The sequence below is a fragment of the Lepus europaeus genome, chromosome 12 (genome assembly GCF_033115175.1).
Source record: "Lepus europaeus isolate LE1 chromosome 12, mLepTim1.pri, whole genome shotgun sequence".
NCBI classification, from domain to species: Eukaryota; Metazoa; Chordata; class Mammalia; order Lagomorpha; family Leporidae; genus Lepus; species Lepus europaeus.
This window is the reverse complement of record NC_084838.1, coordinates 59763880-59780235: the sequence shown is the minus strand read 5'-3', so window position 1 is coordinate 59780235 and position 16356 is coordinate 59763880. Positions and strand designations below refer to the sequence as shown.

Below are 16356 nucleotides of genomic sequence, written 5' to 3'. Positions count from 1 at the left end.
CCTCACTTTTTCTTGCTGCTGGCCTCATGACTGTCTTTGCTTTCCTCAGTGCTGTCGCCATTGTGTTGCGGCTGATTGCTATCTTGCGCCTCAGATCCTCCATTTACAGTCTTTGAACCTTTTAGAAGGATAATAATGGGAAACTTCGTTAGAACTACAGAAAGAATACATGACCTCCAGCTTTTTTTTTTTTTTTTTTTTTTTTTTTTGACAGGCAGAGTGGACAGTGAGAGAGAGACAGAGAGAGAAAGGTCTTCCTTTGCCGTTGGTTCACCCTCCAATGGCCAGCTTTTCTAATACTTAGTATCTTACGTGTGAAACTGCATTGTTAATTCAGCCCTCTCAGATTTTAGGACTGGGTTTTGATGCCATTTCAAAAATAGGAATAATGAACATTAAATAGCTATATTGTCAACACTCCTTTCGGTAGCTAAGGCACAGAAACATTCTATTATCAATCTGGAAAACTAGAGGGGGACTACAGAACTCTTTAGTACATTATGGTTTTACTTCTTAGAAAACAACATTGTACATCATGAATTTTGTATTTAGCTTTAATGGTAATTTAGAATAATAAGTGCTGAAAGTAGTACTTTGTCTCTCTCACTGTCCACTCTGCCAGTCACAGGAAGTGGACAGAGAGAAAGGTCACCCTCCAGTGGCCACCATGGCCGGCGCACCGCACTGATCCAAAGCCAGGAGCCAGGAGCTTCTCCTGGTCTCCCATGCGGGTGCAGGGCCAAGCACTTGGGCCATCCTCCACTGCACTCAGGGGCAACCGGGGCAGAATCCGGCGCCCTGACCAGGACTAGAACCCTGTGTGCTGGCACTGCAGGCAGAGGATTAGCTTATTGAGCCACTGCACCAGCCGAAAGTAGTACTTATAACTGTCACGATTTTTTTTTTTTTTTTTTTGACAGGCAGAGTGGACAGTGAGACAGAGAGAAAGGTCTTCCTTTGCCATTGGTTCACCCTCCAATGGCCACGGTGGCCGGTGCATCACTCTGATCCGAAGCCAGGAGCCAGGTGCTTCTCCTGGTCTCCCATGGGGTGCAGGGCCCAAGCACTTGGGCCATCCTCCACTGCCTTCCCGGGCAATAGCAGAGAGCTGGCCTGGAAGAGGGGCAACCGGGATAGAATCTGGCGCCCCGACCGGGACTAGAACCCGGTGTGCCGGCGCTGCAAGGCGGAGGATTAGCCTGTTAAGCCACGGCGCCGGCCAACTGTCATGATTTTTGATGCCTAATAAGTAAATAACTGGAGTTTCTTCCGGTCAATCTTAGTAACAAAGGAGACCTGTATCATTTCCTAATAAATGAGAGCAAACCAGACAAAACGGCTTCTGAAATATTGGTTTCTATCTTAAAACCACCTGGAATTGGGGGAGCTAATAATAGTACTACAAGGCTTAAGAGCCCTTAAAACATACATTCTGAACTATTTATGGATCAGATGGTATGTCTCAGAGTGGAAAACCACATTAGCCATGTACAGTCTTCCTTATCTGACATGCTCAGGGCCAGTTGTGTTTCAGATTTTGGAACATTTGTGTAACAACATATACACAATCAAATAGGATGAAGATGGACTCTCTAAACACAAAATTCATTTTTTACAATATTTAAGCAAATATTTTATATATGGAATGCACTTAGCGTACATTAAGCCATCAGAAAGCAAAGGAATTGCTATTTCAGCTACCAGGTAGACAACCTGTGGTGTTTGGCCTCACCATCATTCCTGACTCACTGTGTATGCTGCCATGACCACTGTTTTTATCAGATGTGAGAACCTCACAATAAAAATGATACACCATTCAAGAGGGTACTTTAAAAAGTTCATGAAAAAATGTTTTAGTACAAAATATTCTTGTAGTCCATGTGTAGTTTTCTTTTCATAATAGGCGTTTTCCATGAACTTCCTGACCAGCAAGCCCCCCCGCCCCCCTCCAGTGAGGGTAGCCAGGCAGCATAGTTAACAGCACCAGCAGAACACCTGTTACCAGCTGCTAACCAACAGCAAACGGCATCCACCCATCATCCTGTGTTTTGGCTAACAGGTTACTATATACGCTGTGTTTGTTTTTGTAGGTGAGAAGCATCAGAAGCAGTTGAGGGGACCAGGAAATAGGTTAAGGGCTGAGGAGGCGTTCTTCTGGATAGCTTTTTAAAATGTTTTCTCCAGAGTCACCTGCCTCTTTATAAACAGATTTAGCACAGAAACCACTGCTAAACAGTTTTTTCTGTTACCATGCAGGCTGCTCTAGTCTTCCAGTAAGCCCACCAGTTTCCCCAACTGTTCTATAGGCAGCTTTTCTGCATGGCTCATGTCATCTTTGTCAGCACTGTTCTCACAAGTCACCTTGACTGAGAAAATAAAATCATTTCAATTATTTCATCTTTCATCAATGAATGAACTGGAGCCTTAGCACTGACATTTAAGAACTCCAATATCCACTTCTTTCGAACTCTGAAGTTGTATTTTTGCTTATGTCAAAACTATTTTTAAAAGCAGTCCTGGCAAAGAGTTAAAAAGCTGGCCTGAAGTTGATGACCACATACCTGTTTGTTCCTTTTCTAGCTTTTTGTTTGGCCCTTTCTTTCCTTGATCTTTGGTTTTATTTGCTTCCTCGTGCTGTCTTTGTTCAGCAAGAGATTTATTCAGCACTTGGGTGATCACGGAATCCCCTTCACCAACCAAAAACATGTTCTTAAACTTGTTATACAACATTGTAGACTTTTCCATGATAACTTGGCTAACTTTGAATCGCCGTATCTGAAAAAATATACATTCATAATTGCTTTCGTGATATTTCAGTTTTTTAAATGAGAAAGTTTTAAGAATCTACATGACAGGAAATCACTCACTTTTTTCAGCGTTGTAATCATCTCTGTGTGTTTCTGAGCTTGTTGCATTGTGACCTGCAGTGAAGCCAGTTCATCCAAGGCCTCAATGCATCTGTTCACATCCTTCATAATAAAACAGTGATTTCATAACTGTTAATTATCACAACATAGACAATATCTGTTTCTCAAGTTTTTAAGAAATTTCAAAGCAGTATAATAACCAGTAATTGTACCTTTTATTTTAAATCCATACTTAAAAGTCATATGAGAAATATGAAGCTATAAAAGCAGCACTATATCTTTAAATGAGATTAAACACTTACAAGATTATCAATTTTGAGTGAATTTTTAATTTCAGCATGTATCCTTTGAAGCCGAGAATCCATTGATGTTTCTATAAATTAAAATATGTGAAAAACAGTAAATAGTTTTCCCAAAACCAGTATTTCTGTATAGTCTAAGGCAAAGTATTAATGGAAAGAACAGGTAAATTTTTTAAAATGTTCTCAGTAATCTTTAAAATGAAGAAGAACCAAAAATAGTTATGCTACTTTAGGACTTGGTTTAGGAAAGCAACATGCACCATAAAAACCCAAAATCACCATCCAGCTGCATCTGTTTCTAAGATAGTCTATATCCAATTTTGAACTCCTGAAACTCCAATTCTTACATACCTGCTTTACCCTTACATGTTTAACCAAAGGATTTGTCAAAAATGGGAAAGCATCTAGCTTTTGACAAAGCAACCCAAAATCTGATATTGTCGAATAATGAATATTAAAAATATAGACAACAATTTAGCATATTCACTTGATTTTGCTCAAAATACAATGCAATTTCTATAGAATCCATTATGGATTTGAAAAAGTGTAGGACATAAGAATATAAAATGAGACTAATTTGTGGAAAATTAAGCATCTATATACTCTTCTTTCTAGGTATAATTTTTACACATCTTAGGAAGTGAAGTTAACTAACCTCGCTTCTTCTCCACTTTCTTAACTTCTGGCTTCTTTCCTTCATCTTTATTCTGCCTATCAAATGTTAACACAAACATTTCAAAACATTGGAAGTTTGTGATGGATTACCCAATGCCCACAATTCCTTATGTATAAGTTACATTTTTTTCCCTTCAAGTAACAAATCATATCCTAGACCACAAGGAATTGACTGTAGATCTTTCAACTATGCAGTGACACAGCATTGATATAAGAACTCAAAAAGTAACATGCTAAATCAAACAACATTTTTTCAATTGCATCACACAATAAAAAAATCTAAAGTTGTTTAAAATGGTGAAATTTTCTTTGCAACGTTAATTTGTTGTTAAAAGACCAATTTCAGGGTCAGTGGACAAACAATTCACAATGAGAATACCTATAAATTTTTAATCAATTCTGCATCACAACTTTTAAAAAGCAGCGTGTCAAAAGATGATTTAATTGTTGCCCACATCTTCAAAGTGTGGATAATTCAAGGGATTTTGAACCAAGGTTAAAACTGTTTTAATCAAACTCAAACAATATCTAACATTTATATACCATTTCACAAATGAAAAGGTACCATATTTTACTGTAAATCACAAAAATAACCACTTAAAAGTACAATCTTAGTAATTTCTAGTACCTTGGCTTACAGAATTCAGGCCATATTATCAACCAATTGAAATAGACAAGAACAAAAAAATACCTAAAAATCAGTTTTTTTTAAAAAAAACTTTATTTTAAAATTTTGGTTACAGGTTCATTTTTCTTAACAAGTCTACTGTTTAATCTCTCAGGATTAAAAAAACAATTAAGACTCTAAAGAACTGAACAACAAAGGAATGTCAATGGAGGGCACAAGTGCCCCATTCTCAGGGTTGTATTATCTATTCCAGTTTAATACCTAGTTTCAAAACAAAACGAAAGTTTATATTTTCTAAATGAAATTATGTACAACCACCATCTTCATCTAAGCTTGTTATAATTTTCAAACACAAAGCTTCATTTTAAGCTTGGTTAAAAAAAAAAAAAAACTTAACAGGAATGATGGCCGACCTTAGTATGTAGTGTGTACCTTACAGGATATTTTGTTAACAATCATAACACAGTAATAATGCCATTAATAAATGAAGTCCTCAATTTAGAATCTGGAACATTCTTCCATCAAAGGGGGGTAGGGAAAAATTCAGTCCAATGAGTCTGTCTCAAGATCTTCATCTCTTGTTTGCTCCACTTGTATTCTCTTTTCAGTAACTGGATTAATGCTTTGAGCCCAAAATGAGATATATTTTTTATTACTGTAGATTACATGTTGTTTGGCTGGGAATACAATACAATAAACTTTATTTTGCATAATGCATTTCACACAAGCTGCATCTGAAATGCTTTACAGAGCAAAACTGTCCAAGTACAAAGTTTTGTAATAACAGGAGAAGGAAAGAAAACACAAATATTAGAATTTGAGAAAGTTACATTGGAGGACATTCAAAAGAAACTGAAATACATAGAGAACTGAGATACTGCAGTAGAGGTTGGGCTAGATTCACTAAAAACAGCAACTGCTTTTGTATCTTACTTTGGGGAGCACAATAAAGTTAAAAGCAACAAACAGTCCAACTTTTCAGTGAAATGAGAGAGGAAAGGTAACAAAAAAATATTTTACAGAAGTGGTCAAAGTCTTAGAGGGAGTAACATTTCTGAGCCTTAGAATGATTTTTAAAATTACTCCCTGAGCAGCTGAAACTGCTTATGGTATCCTCCAAACAACTAAGAAAGAAATCAGAGTCAAATGCTATACGTGTAAAGATGTTCAGCTTCAGAATGTATTAGATAAGGAAAAAATACAGAACTGCTCTCATTGCTAACTGTCTTTAATGACCTAGAGTGTTTCTAAAATCACATTTCTCTAAAACAACAAAGTAAGTTTAGTCAGAATCTAAGACACTTGACAAGGAAAGAGAAGCATTCCAGAGAAAGAACTCAGAAGTGACAGTCTAAAGATAACTATGTTATAAAGACGAAGTCTAATCATCATTACCATTGCTATTACTTTTCCTTCTAATAAAATCTTATATAATCAAAGGGAAAGAAATTCCCGATGGCAAGTATATATTGTCTCCAAATACCAAAACTTAAGACAACAAAACAACTTTGCACTTGATTTATATTGCACATATCTAATGTAAACCCTGTCACAGCCTTTAGATTTACTATTACTGGCTGCCTGGGTCTCCAACTGTGCTTTTGTTACTTTTGCTGGTCTTTAGGGGGAGGCCTGCTGGTGGTATGATGAATTATTTCCTGCATTCTTTCTCCACCAATATATTATCACCACTCTTTGTATATTTAATATATTATACAAATAATAGAGGATAAGTACATTTTCTGCAAAGCCACTAACAGTTAAATTCTATCTTCACATTCAGTTTAAACTAAGAAATAATCCACAGGATGACTGCCTCAGTGGAAGTCACCCCCTCACTCAGAAAACAATGAAGCCCAAAATAAGATAATCATACACTGAAGACTTTTCTAATATATAGGAAAAGTTACTTCTTCAAAAGGCTTCATGAAGGCTGGAAAATGAAAATCTCTTGTTTAAAAATGTCATGCTACCCTTAAGAAAAACTCAAAATTTAGAATGAAAAAATACTTACTGCTCAGTTTCCATTTGTTCCTCTTGCTTGCGTTTTCTGTCTGCTGCTTCTTTCTCATGTTGGCCTTTGAGCATATTCCTTCTGTGCGCCGTCTGAAAGTTTCTTCCACCTTTTCTCTTCTGTTTTATAGAAGAATTAGGATGGATTCAGTTAGCTATCAAGTCAGTACTTATATAAGAGAAAAACAACTAGTTTAAGGACTGAATACTTAAAAATTAGTAATTTTAAAAGATGTTCTGTAATTACAGCCTGCCCTACAAATTTAACTTTCCCTTGATGACTCTGGATTGCTGTAGGGATGCTGTTCTTTTGTTAAAATGACATCGGTTAGGCTGTTTGCCTCTACATAGTGATGCTAACTTCAATAACAATAAGCATGCAACTCAACCTATCCAATTAAGATTTTGGGCTTAAACTAAAGACTGATGTGACCTAGATTTGTAGATCCCTAACGTTATACAAAAAGATTGTGTTTTTCTAGACAAAAGGATATATAGCTTTAATGTTATTTCCAAACAACTATGGCATCCAAATGAAATTAGGAATCAATGACTAAATATGCAATAGGTCTGAAGAATGAAAAAATTTGTGAGTAAACCTGTATAAATGCACCTTTTACTTTTGTCTTCACTGGTCACAACCAACTTGGTTTAATCTCCTACCTTCTCTAGTACGTGGGGTTATTTTAAGTATCTTAAAATGTGAAAAGTTAAGAAATTTAGAATAGACAATATAAGAAATTTTCAAAATTTTTAAAATATTACTTACTTTAAGTTTATTCAAGACTGATTTACTCCCATCTAAATCTCCTCAATGGCCAGAGAGTGGACTAGGCTGAACCTGGAAGCCAGGAACTCATTCCAGATGTCCCATTGAATGACCATCACCTACTACCTCCCAGCATTAGCAAAAGGCTTGCAATCAAGAGCTGGAGTTGGGGATCTGACCCAGGTACTCCTTTATGGCACATGGACACCTTAACCAGTGTATTATGGCTAGGTCAAATGCTCCCACTCCCACCCGCAAATATGCTGTTTAAAAAAGCCAATTCAAATCTACTCAAAGATAAAAAAAAATTAAATTGAATCTTCACTGATACTCAGACTTCCACAGAAATATTGAAAGCTTACAAGGTGAATATTAACTACCTAAGAAAAATAGAACCAATATTTTTACATGATATGTAAACTCTACCTTTTCGCCTTCTTGATCATCTCCTTCTTCTTCAGAATCAGAGGTTGATGTAACCCCTGGTTTAGCTAAATTTTTCCTTTTTGATTCAGCTTCTTTCTTCCCGTCTTTTTTGTCTGGTTCCTTTCTTGGCTTATCATCTTCCTTCTGGCCCTCCTCATCCTTTTTAAGCTGCTTTTTAGGTGGTTTTTCTTCTTGCCCCTTTTTCTTATTTTTGTCTTCCTCAGTAAGCCTATTTTGGGAGAGTCCAATTAGGGGAAAACAAGTCATTTTGTATCATTAATACTTGGCATTCAACTATACACCAAACCAAATAAATACATTAGATAACAATTTGCTGTCATTTTTTAATAAAAGGCAAATTTGAAATATGGTTATTTTAGAACTAAAAGAAATATTCTTTGCAGTGTGAAAAAAACAGGTATGTTTATTTTGGTGCAAAATTTTTTTTGAAATTCATGCATTTTTAAAAAAAATTTATTTGAAAGAATTATAAAGAGAGGGAGAGACAGATCTTCCATCTGTTGGTTTACAACAGCCACAACAGTCAGGGCAAAACCAGGTTGGAGCCGGGAGCTTCATCCAGGTCCCCCATGTGAGTAGCAGGGGCCCAAGCATTTGGGCCATCTTCTGCTGCTTTCCCAGGCCATTAGCAGGAACCTGGATTGCAGGTGGCACAGAGGAAACATGAAGCAACACCCATATGGCATACCAGTGTCACAGGCAGTAGCTTAACCTGCTATGCCACAACACTGACTGCCATGCACTTTTTAATACTTTCCCTCTGTGTACATGGATTTCACAATTTTCCTGCACCGAAATAAAACTTATATTTTAGTTGCATTTTTTTCACGAACTTGCTGAACTACTCTCATATTAGGTAAATATCATACTGGGCAAATATCTGACCACCTAAACATAGTGTCAGACAGCGCTGAGCTACCAAGCACCTATAGTGTTCCTGTCATCAACTGATTTTTATCAGCATCCCCTGTCAAACTGCCTAAATTGCTCTAATACCCTAATTACTACTGGGTAATTAATATTATGTTAGCCACATAGCAACTATTATGTGGTCTACATACTAAACTAAACAATTCCTTTACAAATACTTGAAGATCTAACAAGCCATTTTATATAGACTTTTTACTAAGGCATTTCATGAAATTTTTAAAATATACAATGAACTCAATGCATTTGAGGGATGGAAGGGAAGGCCTTTTGTATCATTCAGTCCAACCTTTCCATTTGACAAATAAGATAATGATGGTTCAAAAGATCAAATGCTAGGCCCAAAATCTCAATTCCCAATCCACTCACCCCCTTCCACATGAGCTTCCTTGAACACTTAACAGACTACTAAATTTACTTCATTTCTTTAAAAATCCTTTATCACATTGTTGAGTACACTTGCTTTCAAAAGTCATTTTAAGCGTTTGTTTATAAGGCAGAGAGAGACAGTTTCTGTCAGTTGGTTTCCTCTCCCAAATGCCTGCCACAGCCAGGACTGAAGCTATCAGCCAGGACTGAAACCCAGGTCTCCCACATGGGTGGCAGAACCCAATTACATGAGCCATCACTGCTGCCTCTTAGGATCTGCATTATCAGAAAGCTGAAGTCAGGAGCCAGAAACAGGAATCAAGTCAAGTACTCTGGTGTGAAACACAGGCATCTTAACTGACAGGCCAAATGCTTGCTCCCTTATTTTACTTTTTTTCATGGAAGAAAAAGCATGGAAATAGCACCACTACATCCTTTGTTCAGAATTTCCACTAATGTAAATATTTTTATAGTAATTCATTAAAAAAAATTTTTTGTTTGACAGGCAGAGTTAGACAGTGAGAGAGACAGAGAGAAAGGTCTTCCTTCCGTTGGTTCACCCCCCAAATGGCCGCTACAGCTGGCGCACTGCTCTGATCCGAAGCCAGGAGCCAGGTGCTTCCTCCTGGTCTCCCATGCAGGTGCAGGGCCCAAGCACTTGGGCCATCCTCCACTGCCTTCCCGAGCCACAGCAGAGAGCTGGACTGGAAGAGGAGCAACCAGGACAGAATCTGGCACCCCAACCGGGACTAAAACCCAGGGTGCCGGCGCCACAGGCGGAGGATTAGCCTAGTGAGCCGCGGTGCCGGCAGTAATTCAGTTCTTAAAAATAGAATGAGTCAAGAAAGCATTTCTGTAGCTTGTAAGCAATACTGACCCACTGCTTTCTCCAAACTGTTAACCCCATGAGAGGAAGTTAACTATTAAAAAACACAAATACCCTCTGACTTGACCCAGCAAATCTGCTTCTAGCCATGTATCCTACCCAATACATTTGCATGTGTACAAAACAGACAACAAATATTTCACTATGTTTCCACATGAGATGGATCTTAAAAATGGTAATACATACACAGAATACCCTGGCATGTATTTTCAGAATCTCATAACGTCTTTGACAAGGGATTAGTATTTCAATATTTTCTGAACAGCATCAAAGCCAAGAATTACCATGAACATAACTATTACTACTTGGTACAAATGAGTCTTTTCCCAATGGTTCTTGCCATCTTCCATGAAACAGATTTGTGACAATTTCCACTTTCTAAATTTTATTTGAGAGGCAGAAAGACACAAAGAGAGAAAACAAGCTCCCGGTCTTCTCAAATGCCCACAACAGTTGGGGCTGGGCCAGAAGCTGGGAACCAGAAACTTAATCAGATCTCCCCTGTCAGTGGCAAGGGTGCAACCACCACAAGGAACCTGAATCACTGCTGCCTCCTCCAGGGTGTTCATTAGAGGAAGCCAGAATCTGGAGCAGAGCTGGAACTCAAAGCCACACACTCCAGTGAGCTGTTGGTGTCCCAAGTGATGTTGTAACTGCTACGCCTGTCCCATTTCCCTTTTTAATCTGTCACGGGACATTAGGAAAACTGTACTTGTCAATTTCTTTAGGCAAGGCTAAGGCAAATAACCTCAAATACATCAGTGGTTTTCAACAGGTATTTTTAATTATATGTGAGGATTCTACTCCAGTCATTTCAGTACTCACTGCAAAGAAGCAGTTAACTAGCACATATGTGTTACTCTCATGGAGCAAAAGTGTCAAAAGGGCTTTTATAAGTGTAGCTCTGCACTCCACTAAATGTATGTCCAAGAAACTTCCAAGAGTAAACTACAGCCAACACTCAGACTACAAACAGCATAAGAAATAAATGTACACTTCTGCTATTTTAGGGTTGTTTACTGCCTCGGCAAAAAGCTCCCTAATAGAGACAATGAACTTAAAACCTGTGGCACTTGGCATTTGGCTGGGAAACTGGAAACCATAATATAAAAGGGATCTTCAAAAAGTTCATAGAAAATGTGTATTATGAAAAAATTATGCATGGATTTCAAATAATTTTAAATCAAAAATGAACTTATCTTTTCATCCCATTTTGGACAAGCTTTCTGAAGCCCCTTATGTTGTTATACAATGCATGAAACTGTTGAACTGCAGTAACTTGAGAGAAGAAAATATATTTAATGAACTGTGGCTTTGAGTAAGGTTTCAAGACAGAATACTGGTACCCTGGGTTAATTGCCAAGATAAATTTGAAAAGGTATTCAAGAAAAAGGAGTTAAAAAAAAAAAAAAAAACAAAACAAAACCCAGTATTTTTGAACAGAGCCTGGGGTCAAAGATTCAATCAAAGGGTTGGTGCCAGTCTTCAGAATTCAAATTGGGCAGAGTCCTTCAGATAGGTAAATGGTTCCTGTGCGGTCAATCTATAAACTCAACATGTTTGAACTTAGTATAAAAAGACAAGCCTATCTGGTAAAATCTTACAAATTACGCCACTGCACAAGAAGCTGACTAGAAAAACCACAAACCCTACAGAATAAGTATATTTCCAAAAGTGACAACAAACTTCATTAAGAGAAGTGAGTGGATTCTCAAAGAGGATGCCGGGCCCCCAAATCCTTAGTCTGAAAACAGGCTCAGGAAAGCTGTTCAATCAGTAAAAAAGGGCAGTATTTTTCAGTTAGGATGATAGTGAGATCTGAGGAATTAGCCAAAAAGCCAAGGGGACAAGTGGCTGGAAGGGACAGGTGTAGGGTAAACTGAAGCTCCAATATTCCTCATATCTAAAATGTGGAGAATCTCCCAAAATATTCTCAGAATTTCAGATTTCCTAGGGAACAATGACTGCCAACAACGCCACCTACAAGTTCCCAATTTCTTAACTTCACTATAGAATTAAGCCACACTGTATTTTGCAAGTTTTTTAAATTATAAAACCATGTTTTGATGTGGAATGGATCCACCAACGCATTTAACATATGCATCACCTCACATACGTGGTTTGGGTTTTTTGTTGCAGTTTACCATGCATTGTTACTATGTGTCACTCTTAATGAGAGCTGGAAGAGCTAGGCTGGCAGTAAAACACAGCTCTTTTTGTTTTGGTTTAAAAGTATCAACTCTAATTTTTTATAATAAAAATTTCCTACAAATCAGGGCATTCAAAATATATCCATTCTTAATTTGAAATACTTGAGCCTCCCCTACAAAATCCTTAAACATAATGGACACAAAAATTTTTCCTCCTGTCTCACTCAATACAGTCCTGCTGGTGAGGATTCCCTAGAAAAGCAAAAGTAAACAAGATCCTTGAATAGAAATATGTCAAGGGAGGGAAAGAAACCTTACTCTTTGCTAACTGCTTATCATTTCAAAACACTTAAAATTATTTATAATGTGAATTTAATATTTTAAACAATACTTTTTAAATAAAGTACCTATCTATACTGTAGGAGCTAGAAAAAAGTTTGTGGACATCACTTCAAAATTCATATAAGGTTTTTAAAATTATTTTAAAAATATACTATCTTACTTTATTTCCCTAACGCAGATATGACCATGCATTATCCAAAGATTCTTCTATCATGATATGGCAAGAAAATATATTTTAATTAGACTAATGAAATAACCATGTATTTCTGATTCTCTTACAATTTTACATTTCACAAAATTTTTCCAAAGTGTTTACAAAATCTTTAGAAATATCAGAATCGTGACATTAACAAACATCCTGTAAGACTGGTGAAAATACAAAGAGATGCTTGTTCATAGCCAAACGTCTCACTTACTGTATAACTAATTATGTATTAAAAATAAACTCACATGTCACTCTCTGAAGGACAGGGCTGTTTTACCATTTTAGGTCTGCCTCTTGGTTTTGGAATCTTGACTTCTGTAGCTAGTGTTCATATGGGAAGAAAAATCATTAATTACCAGTTTACCCTTAAGATACAGTCTTACAAATAAATATTACAAACGACATATAATATAATGAACATTAGTGCCTTATTGCAGATATAATTATTTATAAACTGTAAAAACAGTACCCTCCCCCATGGTTCAAATGAGCAACAACAAATTTAAAGGAGTAATTTACAATTTGTCCTTAGTATGGTTAAAAGGACTTAAAATATTTTACAAGTTTTTTTTTTTTAAACAGGAATGTCACCGATCATTAGTGTTAAAAAGTTGCACTTATATTCAATATTAAATAATAATATATGTATAATATTATATGTATACACATCTTTGGAGGTCTGACCAGAATTTACTGAATTTTCTATCACCATTAATTTATTACAATATTGAATTCCAAAATACTATGTAAATAAATAATTGATTTTTTTCTTTTCTGATCTATCCCCTTTCATTAAAAACTCCATTGTGGAAAATGGGACTGAGGTTGGGAGAAGGAGAAGGAGGAGGAGGGAGGGGTGGGAGGGCAGGTATGGTGGGAAGAATCACTATATTCCTGAAGTTGTATTTATGAAATGTATGAAGTCTGTATGCCTTAAATAAAAGGTTTCTTGGGGTGAGGGAAGAATTCACTGCGTAGTAGAAAAGAAACTGGTTTTATTTTGATTCATTTCATTTGTTTTACTTTGTTATTAGATCCTTCCAAAATATATCCAATTTGCCAAATTAAGGAAGCACTTCGGACAATTTTGAAGAGAGCTACATATTACAAACGTCCTAAAAACAGTGCCTTAGAAGTGAGAGGTCAGACCATTATTTATGGTAGTTTCAACCTCACCACAGCCTCATTTGTTACTATTTGGAGAAAACAGCAATAAAACAAAGAATCACAGCTATTTCAAATTTAAATACTTTATTTACGCAGTAAAAACCACAGTTTATCTCCCTTGAATTCTGTTCCATGTAATCAATTGCCTACTACTTTATTCCAAAATACTTGAGGCAGCAACACTTTAATGGATTGGAATATTAACTATAAGCCAAACAAATATTTAAACAATAATCCTACCTGCAGGCCGTCCTCTTTTAGGACTCACTTTTAGATTAACAGATGCTGTTGTTGCTGTTGTCACTACTCCTGCCTCCTCAGTTTCTACTTGTTTTTCTGCCTGAATCACAAAAATTTAACTCATTTAGCAACAGGAGACAAAGTTTAATTCAATGGCAAAAACGACAGTCTATGACAACATAAGTCAAAACATAAGCATAACTTCTATAGGATGGTTATTATTTTCAAATCAGACATCCTAACTCAGCTTGAAACTTTTTTTTTTTTAAAAAGCAATTCACTAAAGATTTATTTGAAGGCAGAGTTACAGAGAGGCAGAGAGAGAGAGAGAGACAGACAGACAGACAGACAGACAGAGACAGAGACAGAGGCAGTCTTCCATCCATTGGTTCACTCCCTAAATGACTGCTATGGCCAGAGCTGGGCCAATCCAAAGCCAGGAGCTTCTTCCAGACCTCCCACGTAAGCGCTAACCCATCTCCCTGCTAATTCGCCGGAGAGCAGAAGATGATGGCCCAAGTGCTTGGCCCCTGCACCCATATGAGACCTGGAAGAAACTCCAGGCTTCAACCTGGACCCAGCCCTGGCTGTTGTGGCCATTTGGGGAGTAAACCAGCAGATGGAAGATTGATCTTTCTGCCTCTGCCTCTCTAATAAATAAATCTTTTTTAAAAATTAAAAAACTAAAGCTAATTTTTAAAAGGATTTTATTTATTTATCATAGAGTTACAGATAGTGAGAGGGAGAGACAAAGGTCTTCCATCCACTGGTTCACTCCCCAAATGGCACCAAAAGCCAGAGCTGGAGAAGTCAGGAGCTTCTTTGGGTCTTCTATGCAGGTACAGGGGCCCAAGCACAAAAATTTGTTCTTTAATTTCTATTTGAAAGGCAGAGACACAGATCTTCCATCTGCTGGTTCACTCCCCATATGCCTACAACAGGTTGGCCAGGCCAAACATAGGAGCTAGGAACACAGATATTCGGCCCATCACTGCTGCCTGCGTCTACATTAGCAAAAAGCTACAGTCAGGAGCCAGAACCAGATACTCAATCCAGATACTCTGATAAAAGACATGGGAGTAATAATTTCCAGGCCATATACTTACCCATAAGGTTAACTCTTTTTTAAAGATTTATTAATTAACTTGATGATGGAAAAGTCGGGGGCGGGGGCAGGAAAGAGAAGAAGAGTTATCATCCCTTCTTCTTGGGGAGCTGGTACACCCCCCAAATAGCTGTTAACAGCCAGGGCTGGGACAAGCCAAAACCAGAAGCAAAGAACTCCATCTGGGTCTCCAATGTAAGGAGCAGAGACCCAAGGACTTGAGTCATTTTCTCTTGCTGTCCCAGGTACATTACAGGGAGCTGGTTTGGAAGAGAAAATCTGGGACTCAACCTCTCTCCAGGGACCAGTGTTGTGGCTTAAAGGGTTAAACCACCACCTGGCAATACCGGCATTTCATATGCGCACTGGTCCAAGTCCTGGCTGCTCCACTTCCAATCCAGCTCCCGGCTAATGCCCCTGGGAAAGCACTGAAAATGGCCCAAAAGCTTGAGCCCCTGTACCCAACGGAGAGACCTGAAAAAAGCTCCTGGCTTGTACCTGGCTCAGCCCCGACTGTTATGGCCGTTTGGGGAGTGAACTAGCAGACAGAAGATCTGTCTCTCCTTCTCCCTCTGCAATGCTTTCAAACAAAGAAATCTTAAAAAAAAAAAAAAAAAAAAAAATCACTCTCTCATGTGGGATGCCAACATTGCAGGTGTCAGCTTAGCCTGCTGCACCACAATGCCAGTCCCAGACTAATATTCTGGATGCAATATTCAGAGTAAAGTATCATGCAATTACATTGTGATAAGACACACACTGCTATTTCTAATTCTGTAACTTTATTAGTATATGTAGGTTTTACTTTAGAGCTGAGACTAGTGTCTGTTATGCTCCCCTAAGAAACTACTTTTCAGAGAGACTGACTACATACAGCAGAGAAGGAAGAATCCCCGAGATCCTTTGCATACTTTAATGCTCCTGTGTAAACTCTGGTACAACTCTCAGTGTTACTAATTTAGGCATGAGAGTAGAACAAAGGTGAAGAAACAGAAATCAGAAAGGAAACACAGACATGACACAGTAGTACTGATCCCAACTCTAAAAGGAGTGAAGAAACTGAAGGAGAGACCAAAGCAAAGAATGGGAGAACCACTAAGAGCTGCTCTCCCACCTCCTATTGAAAACTTAGCTTTTTATCAATAAAAATAACCCATTCAGCAACATGAACAACCCAAACCCATTGGTTAAAAAAATCAACTTATAATTAACAAATTTGATTTGCAAACATAATGCCCAGTGTTTGTAAAATAGAGAATCATTC

At 37.5% G+C, this 16356-nt stretch overlaps 2 protein-coding genes across 11 annotated transcripts in view; one reads left to right on the top strand and one right to left on the bottom strand.

Annotated features, from left to right (window-relative positions):
• The window catches only part of PSIP1 (PC4 and SRSF1 interacting protein 1), a 51727-nt gene that overhangs the window by 2041 nt on the left and 33330 nt on the right, over nucleotides 1–16356 (bottom strand). For 7 of the 9 annotated variants that reach the window (XM_062208209.1, XM_062208210.1, XM_062208212.1 and 4 more), the window contains 9 exons: nucleotides 13988–14087; nucleotides 12826–12901; nucleotides 7681–7909; nucleotides 6487–6605; nucleotides 3825–3880; nucleotides 3170–3240; nucleotides 2868–2969; nucleotides 2562–2775; nucleotides 7–118 (listed from right to left, as the gene is read on the bottom strand). In XM_062208209.1, the coding sequence (XP_062064193.1) occupies nucleotides 7–118; nucleotides 2562–2775; nucleotides 2868–2969; nucleotides 3170–3240; nucleotides 3825–3880; nucleotides 6487–6605; nucleotides 7681–7909; nucleotides 12826–12901; nucleotides 13988–14087 (1079 nt within the window). Of the gene's footprint in view, nucleotides 1–6; nucleotides 119–2561; nucleotides 2776–2867; nucleotides 2970–3169; nucleotides 3241–3824; nucleotides 3881–4563; nucleotides 5150–6486; nucleotides 6606–7680; nucleotides 7910–12825; nucleotides 12902–13987; nucleotides 14088–16356 lie in introns of those variants that run through there. The other 2 variants (XM_062208216.1, XM_062208217.1) reach the window with 2 other exon arrangements.
• Nucleotides 1–16356, top strand: part of SNAPC3 (small nuclear RNA activating complex polypeptide 3) — a 70281-nt gene that overhangs the window by 49064 nt on the left and 4861 nt on the right. The window contains exon 11 of one of the 2 annotated variants that reach the window (XR_009867645.1): nucleotides 13615–13722. The exons of the other annotated variant lie outside the window; for it this stretch is intronic. The gene's annotated coding sequence lies outside the window, so the exon portion shown is untranslated. Of the gene's footprint in view, nucleotides 1–13614; nucleotides 13723–16356 lie in introns of those variants that run through there. 2 annotated transcript variants of the gene reach the window in all.